This window comes from Trichoplax adhaerens, genomic scaffold, assembly GCF_000150275.1.
Source record: "Trichoplax adhaerens TRIADscaffold_1 genomic scaffold, whole genome shotgun sequence".
NCBI lineage: Eukaryota > Metazoa > Placozoa > Uniplacotomia > Trichoplacea > Trichoplacidae > Trichoplax > Trichoplax adhaerens.
Genome location: NW_002060943.1, coordinates 9,352,802 through 9,370,962, shown reverse-complemented (window position 1 = coordinate 9,370,962; position 18,161 = coordinate 9,352,802). Strand labels below are relative to the sequence as shown.

Here is an 18,161-nt window from a genome sequence, read left to right as displayed (position 1 = left end):
ATAATAATTATAATCATGCAGCAGCTAAAGATTCTTAATTACAATTGATGTCTGTAAATGAATTCTTAGCATCTGTTATAATATCAATTATTGTATACTTCTTAGACTAGAAGTGGCTTTCATTGGCATTTTGGTGCACTTTTACTTCATAGTAGTTTTGTTTTATAATTTACTGTTAATAGTACTGTACTGATTGACATGCGTACACTTTAAAGCTGAATTTATATAGATCAGATATTATCTCGGGTCATTCGATCACACAAATTATATGTAGAATAGTTTCAAATATTGCTTTAAACAGAGGTTTCTTTATAATTTTTAAGATTCTTTTGTTCATTATGAGAAAAATGCTTGACATTAAATTCACTATTTAAATAATCAATAACCGCTGCTGTTGAGGTATTACTTGCAATTTTTGGTGAAGTGATAACTACTTTTTCCGATGGCGATACTATAGTAGAAATGGCTCTCATGTCCTCCATACTGTCAGTTGCTATTTTACATAAAGAACTGTTTGCTGAGCTACCAACCCCACTTGAATAACTTTCATATTTTATGTCGTTGTGGCTATGACGTATAAAAAGATCATCTTGAAAGTTTATGTCGCTGCACTCAACTTTGCATGAAGACGTTTGCGTACAGTTGTCAACCATACCTCCTGATTGCGTCTCTCTCTTCTTGCAAAAGAAGTTTTTTAGAATGCGTGAGAATGTTCTCCAGCATTTACAAGATCCACATGCCATTATGGTTAGTGGACTATCTTCGGCTAGTGGTGGATAACTATCAGCTCCTATCCAGCTTAATAGTACAGGCAGGAAACAAAGACCATGAAATAGTCCAAAAACCACAACTCCAAAAAACATCTACAAAAAGTTTAAGAAGCATCAGAATAATATATGCGACTTATAGTGTCATATAATAGATATCACAGTAACTAACTTTAAAGAAGGTTAAGAATCCGTAATTAGTTGAGCCGGCTAGTAGTATGAATGCCAAAAAAGTACTAAAGCCTCCATTAAATACGGCCGGGGCCATATCTCCCATTGTAGCTAAAACTCTCTCTATTTTAATTCAAATCTGATTAGTAAGTCTACAGTAAAAGTAAAGCGATAGTAAATTAATTCGACGCTAACTTATAACGTACCTTTTCTTGTTCCTTGGTACCTCATAAATGTATGGGCCATGTGGGCTGCGTAGTCTACAGATAAACCAACAACTAATACCAGTACGATCGTTGTTACAGTGTTAATTGATAACTCCCAAAAATACATAAGTCCACCCATGTCAATCTATAAAAAAGGGATTGCAATGAATGAGAACAGTTTTTTTATTGAATTCCGATAATAGTCAATAACCAATTTATTATATTTACAAGAGTCAGTGTGACACAAATAATAACGAAGATCGTGGTTCGAAAATCAGCAACAAGGATTAGTGTGATAATGAATACGCATCCTATCGCCAAGCCGATGTTTCTGAACATTTCCATCGTTAATACCTGAACCAAATTAGTAAATATCTTCAGAAGAAACTCAAGTCAATACTTTTAAAAAAGCCTCGGTACTTTACCCTATTAGTTTCCCATAGATGATAATATTTGGAGAAAGCAAATGCGCTATTGGGACTAAATGGAACCGCGCTAACATGCGTTCGAATGCTGTCAAGAGCTTTCAGTTCTTCGGAAGTATCAGACAGTAACTTATGAACAGCGTGGAAACGGGATGCCTAAATTGATATCCAATTGTTGAGTAACTGTTACCATTTTAGCATAGTATAGATTAATAAGCTTTTACTTTAGATACATCTTAAGCTAATAATTGAGAAATACAGTGCAATATTATGCTGAATATCAGACCGTGATAATTTGCGGATCACTATCATTGAAAACGATATCTTGAGAGTAATGGCGGCCAACGGTGTTGAGAAAGGAGTGCAATTTCTCATAGAATATTGTCTTGTTCTTTACGTAACCATCTTACAATTAATTATATGGATAGTGAGTCAGTGTTCGAGGAATTAGTAAACTACTTTGGTGAAAGCCTCACAACTCAAAACAGAACAATGAAATTTACCTTTGTTGAGAAAATCATTCTTTCCGCTAGTACTTTTCATCCATAAAATATAGTCATCAAACCAGCTGGAAACGCTTTTATTTTGAATTGACTTCTCTTTTTTAATAACACTGCTCAAATTAGCTAGTTCTTGCTGTTGTGTAAAGTAGTCCATTTTTCCGAGATACACTGACAATGGAGCTCCTTCATCTGGAAAGTACTAAATGTATGTACAAAATAGTTTTTCAATACTGCTCCCTATTTCATTTATCATAGGCGATCTCTGAATTAAAACCGGTGGCTACCTTTTCTTGATACTGAACAAATTTTTTTCCATAAGAATCTGGAGCCAGAAACCACCGAGGATCAAATGACACCTTTAATTCAATACTTCCATATATACTCACTGCTACTAAGTCCAACGTTATGAGAACTACAAAGAACTATGAGTAAAAATTAATTAATAAAAAGTCTAGACTTAATTCGGATTACGATTTCAACTACTCACTTTGTTAGGTCCTTTTAATAAAAACGGAGCAAATTTACTACCGAAGAACCATCTTAGAATTCCGCCATCAAAGATCTTTGAAGACCATGACTTTTCAGTTTTCTTTGAGCCTGAATGTTTCTTTACTTTTAGACATGGCAAGCAAGCGTCACGACCAGCGTTTCTCCTGTAGAGTATGCGTACGTTGTTGAAAATTTAACTGTTAGTAGTAAATCAAAGCTTGCTATAATTAACAAGAAAAATGTAGTAGAACAATACCTTCTGCTGTCTAAGACGATACAGGCAGTAAAAAATGTTATTTGCAGAATAAAAACAGCAAGAATCCCTAATGGTTAAGAGAAGATAAAAATTTATTCATTGATCAACTGTACTAGTTATTTACTAGTTAATACATGTTTTACTTACCTATTCCGGCGAATATTGAGAAAGAAGATAAGGCAGGCAAAACTGTTGATGCTCCAATCGTAAATGCTACTACATCAGTTAGTGAAGTTACAGTTATGGAGACACCCTGGATTGACAGATACGAAGCCCATTAATTACCATCTAGAGATTACAGTTGGTAATAATACGTTATGCTTACAGCTTTTTTTAAGCATTGACCAGCATGCTCCGCGATGTCTACCGTCCTATCACCAGCGTGGTGTTTAAAATTGTCCCAAGCAGTAGCAATTACAAACATATCGTCCACTCCGATACCTTTCCAGAAAGTAAAGAATGCATGTGTTGTGAATATATTGTATATGTTTATGCCACCGAATCTTGAATAGGTTAAGAATATTATTATGTCAAGATAAGCACTGTAGTAGTCAGTATACTAGGTCATCAAATAAATACGATATTATAGACACTATTAAATTTGATCCAACATATGTATTTTACCGTAGATAAGAGGAAAAACTTAAGTATAAAACTATGGTCTGAAGAAGCGATTCTCTATACGCTCTCATTTTCAAATATTACGCATATATCAAATCTATCGATTTTTAAATGCATGCGTACGTCTATTTCAACGAACATGAATACATTACCACTGGTACTCGTTGACCACTTCAACCGTTGTAGTATGGATTGTAATACTTAATTTAAGTTTAAAATTGAATGGGCTAAAATCATGTACAGAAACATTACCTAGTAGCAGAAACGGTAAAACTGCATGTAAAGGACCATACAGTAAGCCAAACAAACTTGATATTCCAACAGCAGCAGCATAGGCCATAGCAATACATATCATTCCCATTGCCGCTACGATATTCTAGATGATAAGTAATACAGTACATGCTACTTAATTACAACTTTACATGCAATAGAATGACGTAAATATCGAAGGCATGAATTACTATTTATACTCTCTCTGTCATTCACATACCCGATTTTCTAACCGATTTAAGCGTCCCAAAGCACAACTAACAAATATTAGTATTATGACATAACCAATAGATAAAAGTACAGAATCCGCCGCAAAAGACTTAGCAGTTTCACTTTCTACGCTAGAATTGTAGAAAATCCAAGGTTAGAACTATAGTTTTTAACTACAGAAGATAAACAACATATAAGTTACTAATAATTTCGCTTAAAAAAGTTGTTTACGTTTTCGTAGTGTAAACTGAACAGCTAATATTCTGGTGAGTACGGTGACCAATTTGAACGAACCGACTTTCCCATTCGTCAGCAATTTCGTCAACCTAAAGCGAAATGAATACAAATGGGTGGCACGAATAATGAAATCTCACAATATAATTTACAGTTTACACATGCATTTTAAATAGCAATGAGTTTTCATTACATATCCGTAACACGAAAATCTGGCGGTGTAATGAATACCTTTGCTCCACGCTTTAAAATTGAATTATCTTTGATACGATAAATACTAAGAAATGCGGAAGCGCTTTCAATGTGTCCGTCGAGCTCTGTTGTATTACCAAGTAAGCGTTTTATATATTTTTTAGGGATGTACATATTATTCCTGTAATTGGAATATGTATTATAATCAAACGAACCAGGAAGAAACCAGAACAATATTTAAAATTAAGAAATTCAATAGCAAACATTTATTCATACGCTGACTGCATCGACAGTTAATACACTTACTAGTATGAAAATTACTTCAAATCATAAATACTACATGGCAAAAAATGGAATTACTTACTTGTTGAGATCATATTCAATTTGATGATCAGATATGGAAGCTATTATATCACTGTTAAAATTCCATACGGATAACACACTATCAACCCAACATTTGCCTCCGCGCCTAATTAACAATTTATTTCATTTAATTGCACAAAAATTAGAACTTCAATTGTTTTAGTCCATTATTACTGGTAAAAGTGCATTTAAGGTTTTTAAAATGCATTACTAGGTATAAAGATTCTAAGTAATTACACTATCGTTAAGACCGATTAACACTCGCAATTAAAGCTAAATGCTGATCGTGGGATACAAAGTTTTAAATAAGTTCTGAGTAATCAGTAATTATTGAATATAGAAGTGAAAGTATTTGCAAACTACGTCCTGCATCTTGCAGAGGAATAAGACAGATGCTTCTTCTTTGGTTAATAAATCTATGAGTCTTTTATAAACTAAAGTTAATACCGCTTAGTGCACTATATTAAAATGGAGAGATCTCCTATTTATCGCTAGATGATAACATATAGCAAGGTCTAACTTAGTGCCTATACGGTACAAAATTAAATCGAAATATTATATTATAATATTAATCTCAGCGTTCATCTTAAAAGATTTAAACATTATTAACCATCGTTATAATAATTTAAAATTAAGATTTATAACACTTACTTATAACACAAGTCTTCAAATTTGTACTCTGTGCCGTTGGAGTTGACCGTAATGTTGTTAATGGCTTCATGCATTAATAAAAACTGTGATTACAATAAATAAAAATCATTAGGTCTAAAATTTGTACACAGGTCTCACAAGAGTCTTGAAATGCTGATTATCATTATCGTATTCTATAATTTAACATGCTAAAAAAAGGGACAGATATTAGATGGTGACTTTGGTGTTAACTAAATACACAAGGTATACAAAGTAAATTTATGATACCTTAAGATACGTATTACCAAAATCAAAAATATCTGGTGGTACTTTTTAAAATTACAGCATACGTATGATTAAGCTATGGTAGTGCTGCGTGCAACTGTGCTACGGTCATATTAGATATAATACAGTATCGCTCTAGTAACATTGCCGTTACAACATGAGTTGATCGCTATGTCTCTTTGGTTAATTCTATAGATTATACGCGTATATAATTACCGGTAATTATATTCGTATACTAATAAGCACAATCGATTATATACTGTAATACTTGATACGTCCGTATGCTGTGCATTTGAAATTGACTGCAGAGATCTTCATCTTTGAATGTTCGTATTATAATTAATCGTAGTCTCGTATTTATTATACGCTGGGGGTACTCGTATATGAGAATCTTGGGAATTTAATCGAATATAATTTAGGAAGTTGTAGTGACTAGAAAACGGCCGTGATCCGTAGTAATTAACTTTAACGCTCTACATGTAAACTTTTACAGTAGCAAAAGCCTTCAGTTTCTAGCATCTGATTGCTGATGTAGACAGCTGCATTTATAACTTACGGCCTTGAATGTAACTTAATACTGTATCGAAGCTATTCTATTCTCTACATATATTTATTTGTTATTGCTAGTAGAACCCATGGTCGTTATACAGTACATGCGTGCTGTATGTGCTTGTACTTTTTACTTCACAATTTACAAATTGCAAACAGCATCATCAACTTTAGTAATATCAAGGATAACGTATGCTCCAATACAGTTCTATGCGCCTATTGCTGTACTCTAAAGCATACGGCCATGGTTTTGTGTGGGTATTCATTCATTCAATCGCGCTTACTGAACTAATGTACAGTACATATTTACTTTACAGTACATACAGTACAGTAGTACCAGTAAGTCATCAGTAAAATTAGTCAGTATAAAGTACTTTCCACAGTCATTGGTAGACTACAGTATTGTAATGTCCATATACCTGGTGCAAAGGTTCCATCTTGATAACATTGGTTGATTTGGTGTTTGCCACACAAACCAGACTCTCTATGTGATAGTTTGAAGGGAAGTTCTTATCCACCCATTCCATATGCACCAGAGAATCCGCAGTAGATGGAACCCATAACTTTTCGATTCTATTTTCTTCAGTAAATCGTAAGAAACCAAGAGAACAAAAAGCAACGCATACGATTGATGTCACGACGACGTGATAAGGATGGCGGCCAATGAGTAAGCCAATCCTAATATTATTAAGAATAAGTCAAGGCTAGTGAATTCACTACCTAAAATGCTATCTATGGTTGCGGTTCCTTAAAATTAACATTTTATTTATTTTCCCTTTTACTTTTTCGGTACTCAGTCTTCCTCACTGAGTACGTACAGTACAGTACAGTACAGTAGTTCTGCGTGTAACGTATCGTAGCGTAGTGCTGTCTGTACAATACTGTACAGTATAACAAATTCACAGTACTGGTACTGTAATATTATTATGCACGGTAAAATAATTTTTTTTTTTTTTTTACCGGTAAAATAGAGTCTCCAGTAAATGTACAATTAAAGCGCTAATTTTTAATAAGGAAAGCGATGAAGTTTTATTTTTCCTTTCGTGGCCTTGCGTATTTTCATTGCTATCAACATCACCAGTTTGATTTGAACTGGTAGTAAACATTGAATCACTGCCGTTTGACATGGTAAATACGTTTAATTGGACTTTTTCGCTGCTCGCGCACTAACGATGTTGAGTTGAGTCTTGCTTTACCAACTTTGACTAGAAGTTCAAAGAAGATATCCACTTTCTTAGAGCACTATAATTATTCAAAAAGGATAAACAAGTTAGCAGTGCTGAAGTTTGTGAAATAAAATGACGCTACACGGACCTTTTCGTCACTTCACAGCCTAATGCTGGAGTATATTCAAGGTGTCCATATACTGTCTATGTAATGGAATAAAATTGTCCAATGTCCAAAATTGTCCAATGTCCAGCGTTGAAATTGCGATGACAAAAATAATATGTACCAACAGGGGTAAATAAATGAATATGAAACTTGTTTTATATTATAATAGGAATTATTGCGCAACTGCGCGTTTACCGCCATTGATTGAGTACTGTAGATAGTGTACTGTAGAGACCCTCATACTGTACTACTCTCTAGTGATATATACAGTACAGTACAGTACAGTACAGTATTTGTCAAGTTTTTCCACACGACCGTATACTGTATGCACAAGAACTCATTCTCGAATTTTGATATTAAAAAAACAGTTTTTGGTTTTTCAATAAATATTTTGTATCAGTCCATAGAGTAAATCTGGAATTACAAGATTCCATGATTAAAATTGATATACGACGCCTAATTTCTTGGAAATTATTCATTAAAGTACAGTACATAAGCTGCTACAGTAGGAAGTAAAAGAAAGGATTTAGTAGAAGTACAGTACAGTACTGTATGTCTTTTCCATTTTCAAAGTACTGTACTGTACAGTACAGTAGTCCCAGGCAGAGTCCTGCAAAATGTACTGTACAGTACTGTACTGTACACTGAGTGTACAGTGTACCGTCGTGTCTACAGTACTAGCTACGAAAGCGTACAGTACTGTACAGTACAGTACCAATCAACAACCAGATTGTACTGTACAGTATGGAGCACTGTTGTACTGTACAGTATTGAGCTCTGTTGTACTGTACAGTACTGTACAGTACAGTGTACAGTCGTGGTTTTCAATTTATAGTACCTATTTTACAGTACACTGTACTGTACACTGACGAAGGTGCTAAAAACAGATTGAGAATGACGTCACGGTAAAAAGAATGATTTGTTTACGACACCAGTGTTTACGTATAGAGAAAATGAGACGTTTGAGACGGTGATACTGCAGTGATACTTGAGTCAGTCTAGCTTACAGTGAGGAGTCAGTACTGTACTGTCAGGTCTAACTGTACTACAACTTGTAGTCTACAAGTGGAAACAGTTTTCTTCCTAGTAGTTGCTAGTCGAAGTCACCTGCCATAGCGCGATTTCGTCCCTTATGGAAGCCGTAAAAACGCGAAAGAAGAAAGGAAAACGGAAGAGTAAAGCCGGAGAGAATAGAAAGAATGATTGTCCAGACACAAATTTAGTAACTGAAAATTGTAAAGGTTCGGAATAATTATCATAATTGCATGATAGATAGGATAGCAATTACAGCGCTGGGTTATATTGCTTGTTAGAGGAGTACAGTACAGTACTTGTCTACTGCAAGGATGGTGAGAAATCAAATATTGTCGGTCTCGTTGCATTTGGATGTTGCACTTATTGCGGTGCATGTGCTGATGGCATGATTAATTAATTCATTAATTATATAATGGATAAAATACCATGCTATTAATGATATATTTGTAATACGATATGGAGACAAAGTAATGCTAAATTGCAAGTGGCCTACTGGCTTTGCTGTAGAGTCTACACGTACACGTATAGCATCTGTCTATCGTACAGTCAATTACAGACAAATCGATTTAAACTTCTTGGACATAGGAACAGTTCAATAGTTTCAATAGCTTGGCTTAATGAAGAAAAATCTTCAGTGATATTCTGCTGTATCATTCCTATTATTCATTGTAATCATTCTTTCCATGTCATATTGTTGGCACGCTACACCCAGTCAACTAATCATTGATTATGTTGTATTATACAAGTGTAGTGTACAATTAAAGGACTTGATATAGTGATAGACTACAACGTGCAGTAGATACGCTTAGATCTATATCGTTCAGTACATTAATAGGATTGTAAATTGATCTCGCCACTTCATTGGTTTACAACATTGTTCTTACACTTACTGTACTGTTTGTTCATCATGTAGATGATACGCGAGCATACTCGTATTAATTCTATCATTACCACTTTATGCAATAATTCATGATGCCGTCACCCCAGCATATTCGGTGCAAACGCGTTTAGTAAAAATGAATGATTATCAAAAATGAGTTACTTGAATATACGTACATATGCACTACGCACTATGAATTCGCTAATCTGTCATTTCGAGTAGTTAGTTACTTGAGATAAGTTAGGATAGTACCGATTTTCTATTAAAAATAGTATGACGACAATGTAAGTGCAAGCTTAGTAAATACATCTTTCCTTATCTAGAGAATACGCCGGCCACGACTTCCAATTTATTGGTCGCCGGTGAACAAAGTGGAACTGGTGCTACTGCAGTTAATGAAAATTCCAAAAGCTGTAATGAAGTAGAAAATTCAGAAACATTTGGAAACCAGGGTATACCTGACGTAGGACTCTCTAGTCCGCCATGCAATAACTACGGAGATGATAGCGTTACTGTAGATACTGTATCTCAGGAAGAGGACTCTTTGCAAGCTAAAGCAGAAAATAAGCCATTACTAGCTGATAGCTCCCATAAACTGGACGTCTCTTCTGATGTCTTGCAGCCTGGAAGTACCGAGGATGAAGCTGTTATTTTGAAGTTAGAGGAGGACAAGAATGATGTAGATGTAAGCTCTGCTGATGTCTTGCAGCCTCGAAGTACCGAGGACGAAGCTGTTATTTTGAAGTTAGAGGAGGACAAGAATGATGTAGATGTAAGCTCTGCTGATGTCTTGCTGCCTCAAAGTACCGAGGACGAAGCTGTTATTTTGAAGTTAGAGGAGGATAAGAATGATGTAGATGTAAGCTCTGTAGGTCATGGCTCCAGCAACATTGAAACTAAGACATTTGTTAAGGATGACGGAAACGAAAATTTTATCCATGAAGAGACATTAAATGCAGCGTCATATGTTCATGAAAGTATCAAACATAGGCAACATGATGAAAGTGTTGAGGCACCCGATGTACTTCATCGCGAAAGAGCGTCAACTGCTCCTCCACTAGAAAGAGAAGACTCTGTAGTTGATCAGGATAATATAAATGAGGAGATTATGGAGGAAGAAAAATCTGGGGCAATGCCATGTATTCCTGAAAGCACTAAATCTATAAGCCTTACTGAAAACATTATGGCACGCGATGTAATTCATCGCGAAAGAGCATCAACTGCTCCCCCTCTAGAAAGGGAGAATTCCACACAGCATCAGCTAACAGATACTGAGAATGCACAGTTGATGATGCCAGCTACTGCCAGCTCGCTTTATCCGACATTACAAGCTATTAAGGAACCAGGTATGGTTTAAATTAGTAATTAAAAGATGTCTAAAAACATATGATAACTGTTTTCATGTGTATGTATGAGGTAGTATAAGGAGCTGTATGACTATTGACTAAACCGTACATTTCGTAGTTATAGCAATGTAGCGAAATAGCAAATGTAAAATGATATACTGTATGTTTTACAGTACGTTAATTTCATGTGATATTTCTCGGTTAGAGTTGCAGCCTTACACGGAAGAGCGACTGAAGGAATTCTATTATAATCCGCAGTTAGCCCAATTTAATCAATCTGTGGATACCTTCCTTGGAGTAATAGCACTTAGAATACATATTATATTAGTCGTATGGATAATGACTTAGTTCTAAACGCGCATTTTTATGTATTATAGATAGCAAAACAAGAAGATCATATTTTGTATAAACTTGTACTTGGATACTTTCAATCAAGTTCTACTCTGATATCCTCATTCAAAGATAATCAGGCATGGTTTAATTAAAAAATACCGAGATATTGATTTACATAATTGTTCTTTATTACTTTTGTCTCATATTTAATACGTTTGCATAGAGTCTGAAGTCTCAGTGTAACAATTACCAGAATTCGCTATGGATTAGCACCCAACATCAATTAACACAAAATGTACGTGATAAAAAAGTTAGGTACCTTTTATAGATCTTTACAGTTAAAGTTTAATTGGTAATTGTTACAGGGACATTGTGAAGATGACCATCGTGTTAGCCATACATACACTTTTGAAACAGTACAATTAAACTCGGATGCTTTAACATTTCTTCATGATGTTCTTGGGAAAATACGATGTGGTTTGCAGGAGGTTACAATTTAAATTCTCATTCAATATCTTGTTATATCTTTATGGCTTATATAACTAGTCACTATGTTTTAGTTATTCTTTTTTCTTTGATCTTGCTTATAGTCCCTAAGTATGAACCAATATCTTTGTCAGCTTTACAAATTGCATATCGATGTTTATTTATACGATATGATAAATGGCAGTTCGGTACTAAAACATTTAGCAACGCAAACTCCATTTTCAAGTAAGCTTCTGAACGACTACTACATATACAGATTTTATTACATGTATCTTTTACATAATAAATTAACTGATGATCATATTTTAGGTGCAATAACGCCTCAGATACTAAATGAACATACGGATACCCTTAGACAATGTATTAGTGTATTTTTTGCCTTCATGCGGCGCCACTCGGAAGATGAAAAGTTTATTCAAGATATAAAGTGCTGGCTAAATCATTTAATCAGCTTACTGCTTAATGTTCAAAGCTATGATGACAGCTTTTTTATTCTTAATCATCTTATTCGATGTCCGGGAGGAATTGGTAGTTGGGCATCTCAGTTCGTCCAGCCCATTGTTTCTGGTTTACACAGCAGTGATTGCAAATGGAATGATACTGCACTTGATCATTTTATTGTCTCGTTGGGTGCTACAGTGTTTCCGATAAAGTTAGACTCAATTATTGTTACGATTTTTTTAGTGTGTAATTCATACGATTCATAAACCTTTTTGTTGGTACTATTAGGTGTCGTGATGAATTTTTATCTTTCATACCGCAAGATAATAGTTCTGGTATGCGATATGATCTAGTCTCGACAATCTTATAAAATTTTTCGATCCTTTTATGCTATTGATTGAATGTCGATATAATCGCTGCATGTTTATAGGTTCTAGAGATAGTTGGACGTTAGTTACTGAGGAGGGATTAGAAGTTAGTATTTAATTAACACTTATTCTTTCAGTACTATGCAAACTAACGATCTATATTTGCTTTTAGGACGACAGTGTAGAAAATTATTTTCTACGTTTACGAGAAAGTGACTTAATTTCAATATATTCGCAGTTTGCATTCGATAAATTGTTCTGCTATCTTTTACGCCTTTCTAATTCAGGTTAGTGCACTAAATATTTGTTTGAAAAGTGTATGTAGAAGTCCTATCAGAATTGCTAATGTCACATTAATAAAGTATGTTCGATAATACAACAGTTCTTTAATCTATTAACTGTACAGGTACTGAGGATTTGTATCTCATTCAACAACCGATTGACAGTCATTACGTAATGAAGGTCTTCGTAGTTACCTCGACAATTATCAAACTACTGTCAAGCGCATTTTCTACCTATAATTCTATTCATTATAATCAGTACGTTAAGACCATATGTAAAACAATCAGGTTAGTAGACGCTGTTCGCACTGTAACAGAAATACTTATGAAGAAATCTGATTGACTACTTTTCTTTGTTCCAGAGAAATAATCCATTTCATTTCTGACTTCTGGCAACATTACCAAGCAACTCGTGCAATTACCGAAAATGACTGGAATGAAGTTCCTATCGAGAGATTAGTTACAGAATATGATCAGTTCTTCATGAAAGCTACCCACGCTGTTTGGATAGGGAGGGAGTGAGTTATGCATTATATTTTGTCGCTTAAAGATAAGTTAAATTTATGACTACTCTAATAGTGCTTTATAACTGCCAAGCTTACAAACTTGGCAGTACCTAGTTGACCTCCCTTATCACTGCGTATCAAGCAAGATGTTGTGGAAATTATTTTGGCTTTTTCACCTTGAATTCGACAGTCAGGAAGTTGAGGTTACCATGTGTACCGAAAGAGATTATCAGGATGATTGGAAAGGAGTACTATATGGTAATTCGACCTGCTGTAGTTGCGAGATTACAGTATCAGTAATTCTTCGAGTGGTTTAACTAAATTAATCTACAATTTTTTATACAGAAGAAGATAGGTTGTCGAAATTTGCGAATAATCTGAAATCTGTTTCTCTATCTGACGGGATACATTTGCTTACGATTTTTTCTACTATGACTGAGGCTTGTGAGACAAATTCTAATTTTATTCAGATGGTTACACTAGAATTATTTGAGGTATTATATTCTCAGTCTAATTAACAATACTATTAATTTTTTTCACTCACTGGGTGTCACATTTGTTACGCTTATATTGTTATTAGATATGCTACGTTTATGAAAGCACTCGCGAGTTGTATTACAAAACTGGCCGTGAATTACTGAATTATATATCGCTGCGAAATCCTAGTATTGTTACGTTGCTTCTACATCGCGTGGAGTTTATGTTCAACGAGGTCGGTAATATGGCTTTATATTTATTTAAAGGCCTACCAATAATATGCTGGACTCCTGAAGAGGAAGACTTCAATTTGATTAGAAACTGGCTTGTCCAGTGCAACATTTCATCATTAAAGAACCAATTAGCTCGATTTATAATTAGTGAGCTTAACTGGAGTACATGTAAGCGGACGGATTTACTGGCCTTAAGTAGACCAGTTCATAATGAGACAGCCTCAATGATTGTGGAGGTGTATACGGAAAAAATTAAGGGTTCTGATTTCGAAAATAATGATTTTGGACGGCAAATAGCCAGTATCTTGCCAGCAAATAGTACCATAGCGTTGTATGGCCCACAAAGCGAAGTCTTGGCGTGGTGCTGGGATACGGCAACGCATCTGAAACTACATGGTACTAGCCTTCAGACACTTAGTCTAATATTTTCATATGCGTGTGCTTCAAAAAATGTACAGGTTGATATCCACAATTTAGAAGCCGTTCCTCTCACGGCTACTTTAACTGGTACCTATGATCAAATGCCCAGTGCCTATGAAAATCCGATGTTATTACCATTGCGTCAATGTGCAGATGATCATATCCCTCTAGGGTGTTATCTTTTACTTTCAATGACGTCAGTAGGGCATTTTCCTTCAGATTTTTTGGCGCATGGCCTTAGATACTTCGAATGCATAATAGATTCTGGCTATTATAAGGCGTCGTTATGCGTATTGTATAATGTGATTCCAGCTTTTTTTGAACATGATGAAAACGAATCTTTACTTGAGAGCCCTATCTTTTTAAAAGCTATAGAAAGTGTGCTTGCCGCTGATATTAAATACGGGCCACTACAGTTCATACCGAAATTTATCTACGATAAAAATAATGAGATTACAGGGTCTATTGCATCGTTAATTCAGACGCATTGTTTTCATTATGCCAACCATTTATCACCGATAGAATTTTGGACAAGAGTATTCCTAAATATTTATGACTGGGCCAAAAATGAATGTATTCAGTTAATTTTTGATGAATTGGCTAAAGTAGCGTTCTTAATACCAGATGGGCTTGAGATAATGTCTAAAATTATTGCAGAAAAGTACGACAAGGGCGAAGTAGTAAAGGATCAGCAAAGCGGTATTTTGCAGTCATTTTTCTCATGGGTTGCTTCTGGATTTCAAGGATCTACAACGCGACAGTCGTTTCTGGATGAGGCCGGAAATGGTGAATACCCTTGGTTCGCTTTTGTAATTTTATGTGCTGATCAGGAATATGAGATTCAATCAGGGATACTTAGACAAATGACTTTAGAACTGCTACAGAACGCTTCCATTGGTATAGATGCCGCCTTAAAAAAATCTATTTCACGACTTGATATCCATGCACCATATTCATCTACTAACCTATGTATATATAGATGGGTGCAGCAAGCTTTGACTACAGATATGAGTCATCCTATTCTCCCGCTTATATGGCAGAAATTCTTTTCGTTGTATTTATCGCAAAGCGATTGCGGGTAATAGTGCTATAGGAATAGGTAGCAGTAATATCGATTGTGGCTGACAATTACTCACGTACTTTTTTTACCTTAAAACTAGGCTAGGAATTCGAGGAAGTGTTGGTCATAGATATTTCAAAAACATGTCATCTTTAATACATCGCGTTAAAGAACGCCTGTTAGCAACTTCTGCATATTTTCGTTCTCTTATGGACAGTAATACAGAAGGTTCATATTTATAACATGATAATTTAGTTTTCTTATGTGTATGCCCGACTGCAATGATAATTTAAAAATTCGTCATACTATAGATGAGAATGAATCGAATGACAGAAACTCGTCGAAAAAGCTACTGTTGAACAAATTAAAGCAGTAAAAACTTAATGTCACCATTAAATGAAATTTAAGATTAATGTCGTAGTTTATTTCTAGGACCTAATTATATATCATTTTAATCATTTAGATTTTACCAAACGTTGGCGCTCTGGTTAGAAGAACCCAGGTTACACGATACTTCACTATATTTACCTTCATTACCTATACAATACAATCCGGAACTACTTGGTCGGCTTTATAATAAAACTGGGGTATTTTATTAATAGTAATATTATAGTGAAAGTTATCGGTTTAGGAAAGGTGCGTTGTATTAATGTATGTGTTGTTGTTAACCAGGAATTGTGGCTAGAATATGTCGATCTAACAGCTATTTACGAGGACGTATATAATAACATTCGCAGTTGGCTCTTACAGTATGCACCTTTTACGCTTGCTTCCAAATTTGAATTGTCTTCATCTTCTCATTCGGGTCGTGAAGGTAAATTTTTTATATAATATTTATTTAATTACAAACTTACTGCATGCAGTGTGAAAACTAACATCAAATTTTTTTGAAGAACCCCTAACTAGAATAAATCTTAGACTCCGGTGCTACGAAGCTTCTCAGCCTCCACCAGAGGTGAAAGAAACTATAGAACCATTCGCAGTTTTGCCAAGAAATTTATTCGAAAATGATCAACAACTACTCTCCGCCCTAAAATCTGACTTCAGAATTATAGTAGAATCTTCTCAGGAATTCTCCACACGAGTAGCAGCACTTAATTCTTCCGATATTGAATATTTGAATCTGTTGCCGAATGTTTATCATAATGCTCCGTCTACGGTAATTAGCAATCGCATATGGGGTAGATGAGAAAATGTTGCTAATTTACTATAACTTCATGATTTTTGAAGGTGACTGTCAACGTGCCGTGCAATAATTGGTTGAGAGGAACGGCGGATTGCAAGGGACCTGCTCAGTTAACTTTTGATTTCCAAGCAAAGCACGAGAGAGAGGAGGTTTCGAGGCAAATACAGGCGAATAGGGAAGGATATGAACGCTTATCCAAGTTTTTTGTTACTCCGGTATCTGAAATTTTATGCCATGCGGCAGCCCGGATCGAACTAGTAATATCAAATTTGGTTAAGGAATTCAGCATTGCTAATACTGATACTGGTCGTAGGAAAATATGTTCTTCCGCGTCATCCGTCTTTTATGCTATTGTTGCTATGTTAGATAATGATACGAAAACATATTTGCCAATTGAACGCTTTTTGAATTCATGTATACAGACTCTAGGAATGGTAAGTTATTATGATCCTTAGAATTTAATCTAATATGCACATGTGCATAATAAAAATCTTTAGACGATTATTTACGCTCTTTCTCATATTTGTATGGGTCTTGTCTTAACTTTGTATCTATAAATATGTTTCCATCTATACTTGTTTTATACTATAGCAATTCATACACAATAATCCTGCCGAAATGGAATCCCTCTTGTCCTTCGCGATTCAGCATCCTGGCAAAGCTTCTGCTGTAGCTGCCTATTTTTCACCGAATGTGTTACCTAATCGAATCGTTGCAATGTATTCATCAATATTACAAATGGTCAATGCTATTGGAAGTTCAGAAGCTGAATTATTTTTGGCTAGATTCGACATTTCAAAATGGCTCAGTGGCCACCCGATGCTTTCGGAAAGATCACGTCTCCTAGAAGTTATAGTTAATGGTCTAGTGGCTTGTGGTGTGAATCCTTCTGAAAGAGATATTGGTCTGTTTCGATATCACAGCATGAATTTTAAGTTCATGCTAGAACACCAATTTCCGGATCATTTCGCAGAATCGTTAAAATTGGTTCTTGCTAACTGCAAGGTAAAAAAATTAAATCCCCATTGTTTATCTGACTTTATTGATACAATTGTTATGGAAGTTGATTCCAAAAGCTTTCTGTCGTGTTTACGATGGGACGAACTTAAGCAAGTAATCGACTGGCTTGCTGTGTTTTTTTTGGACATTCGCCTTAATACTCCAATGGTATTAGTAAATGCTGATTCTCACCGTATCATTACTTGTAATAGCTTTTACGATAATTGGACTATTTATTTAAACCTACTGCAAAAATTTTTTGAGAATCTCTTTAGCACATTCATTTCAAAATCTGCGAGGCAAGATGGTGCATCAAATTCAGTAATTTCAATTACAGACACCTGGTCTTGTCTAACCATGTTCTTTGAACCATGGATCTGTGTAATTAAAAATTCTGAAGATACCAAGTTAGCATGTCCATGGAACAATACCAGTTTGGTACCAGGGTTAACAATGACTCGATTGTTCTTGACTCTAACTCGACTACTTCTTGACGAATACCAGGACAGACCATTCGGACAAGAAGCTATTATCAATCTGCTTTGGAAGTTCTATTACATTAATTCTTCTCCGTGTACTCCAGATTTGGTTTTGAATGTGTACCATG

At 35.1% G+C, this 18,161-nt stretch overlaps 2 protein-coding genes across 2 annotated transcripts; one reads left to right on the top strand and one right to left on the bottom strand.

The window, feature by feature from the left end:
* Positions 1-293: 293 nt before the first annotated feature.
* Positions 294-7,298, bottom strand: TRIADDRAFT_52362 (uncharacterized protein; the record flags this gene model as incomplete). Its single annotated transcript, XM_002108129.1, has 19 exons — positions 294-863; positions 940-1,061; positions 1,145-1,289; positions 1,570-1,725; positions 1,856-1,974; positions 2,073-2,271; positions 2,357-2,494; positions 2,560-2,725; positions 2,818-2,884; positions 2,965-3,070; positions 3,143-3,258; positions 3,691-3,814; positions 3,929-4,049; positions 4,213-4,244; positions 4,384-4,525; positions 4,709-4,813; positions 5,359-5,441; positions 6,591-6,849; positions 7,132-7,298. 19 exons carry the CDS (start codon positions 7,296-7,298, stop codon positions 294-296), a joined length of 2,937 nt encoding a protein of 978 aa, XP_002108165.1.
* A 1,337-nt stretch (positions 7,299-8,635) lies between these two features.
* Positions 8,636-17,010, top strand: TRIADDRAFT_52361 (uncharacterized protein; the record flags this gene model as incomplete). Its single annotated transcript, XM_002108861.1, has 20 exons — positions 8,636-8,744; positions 9,742-10,764; positions 10,970-11,094; positions 11,321-11,392; positions 11,463-11,585; positions 11,688-11,808; positions 11,893-12,235; positions 12,313-12,359; positions 12,455-12,498; positions 12,565-12,679; positions 12,799-12,961; positions 13,036-13,191; positions 13,370-13,437; positions 13,525-13,673; positions 13,760-15,387; positions 15,470-15,547; positions 15,833-15,956; positions 16,042-16,183; positions 16,263-16,528; positions 16,600-17,010. The coding sequence occupies 20 exons, from the start codon at positions 8,636-8,638 to the stop codon at positions 17,008-17,010; spliced, it is 5,307 nt and encodes a 1,768-aa protein (XP_002108897.1).
* Positions 17,011-18,161: the final 1,151 nt, after the last annotated feature.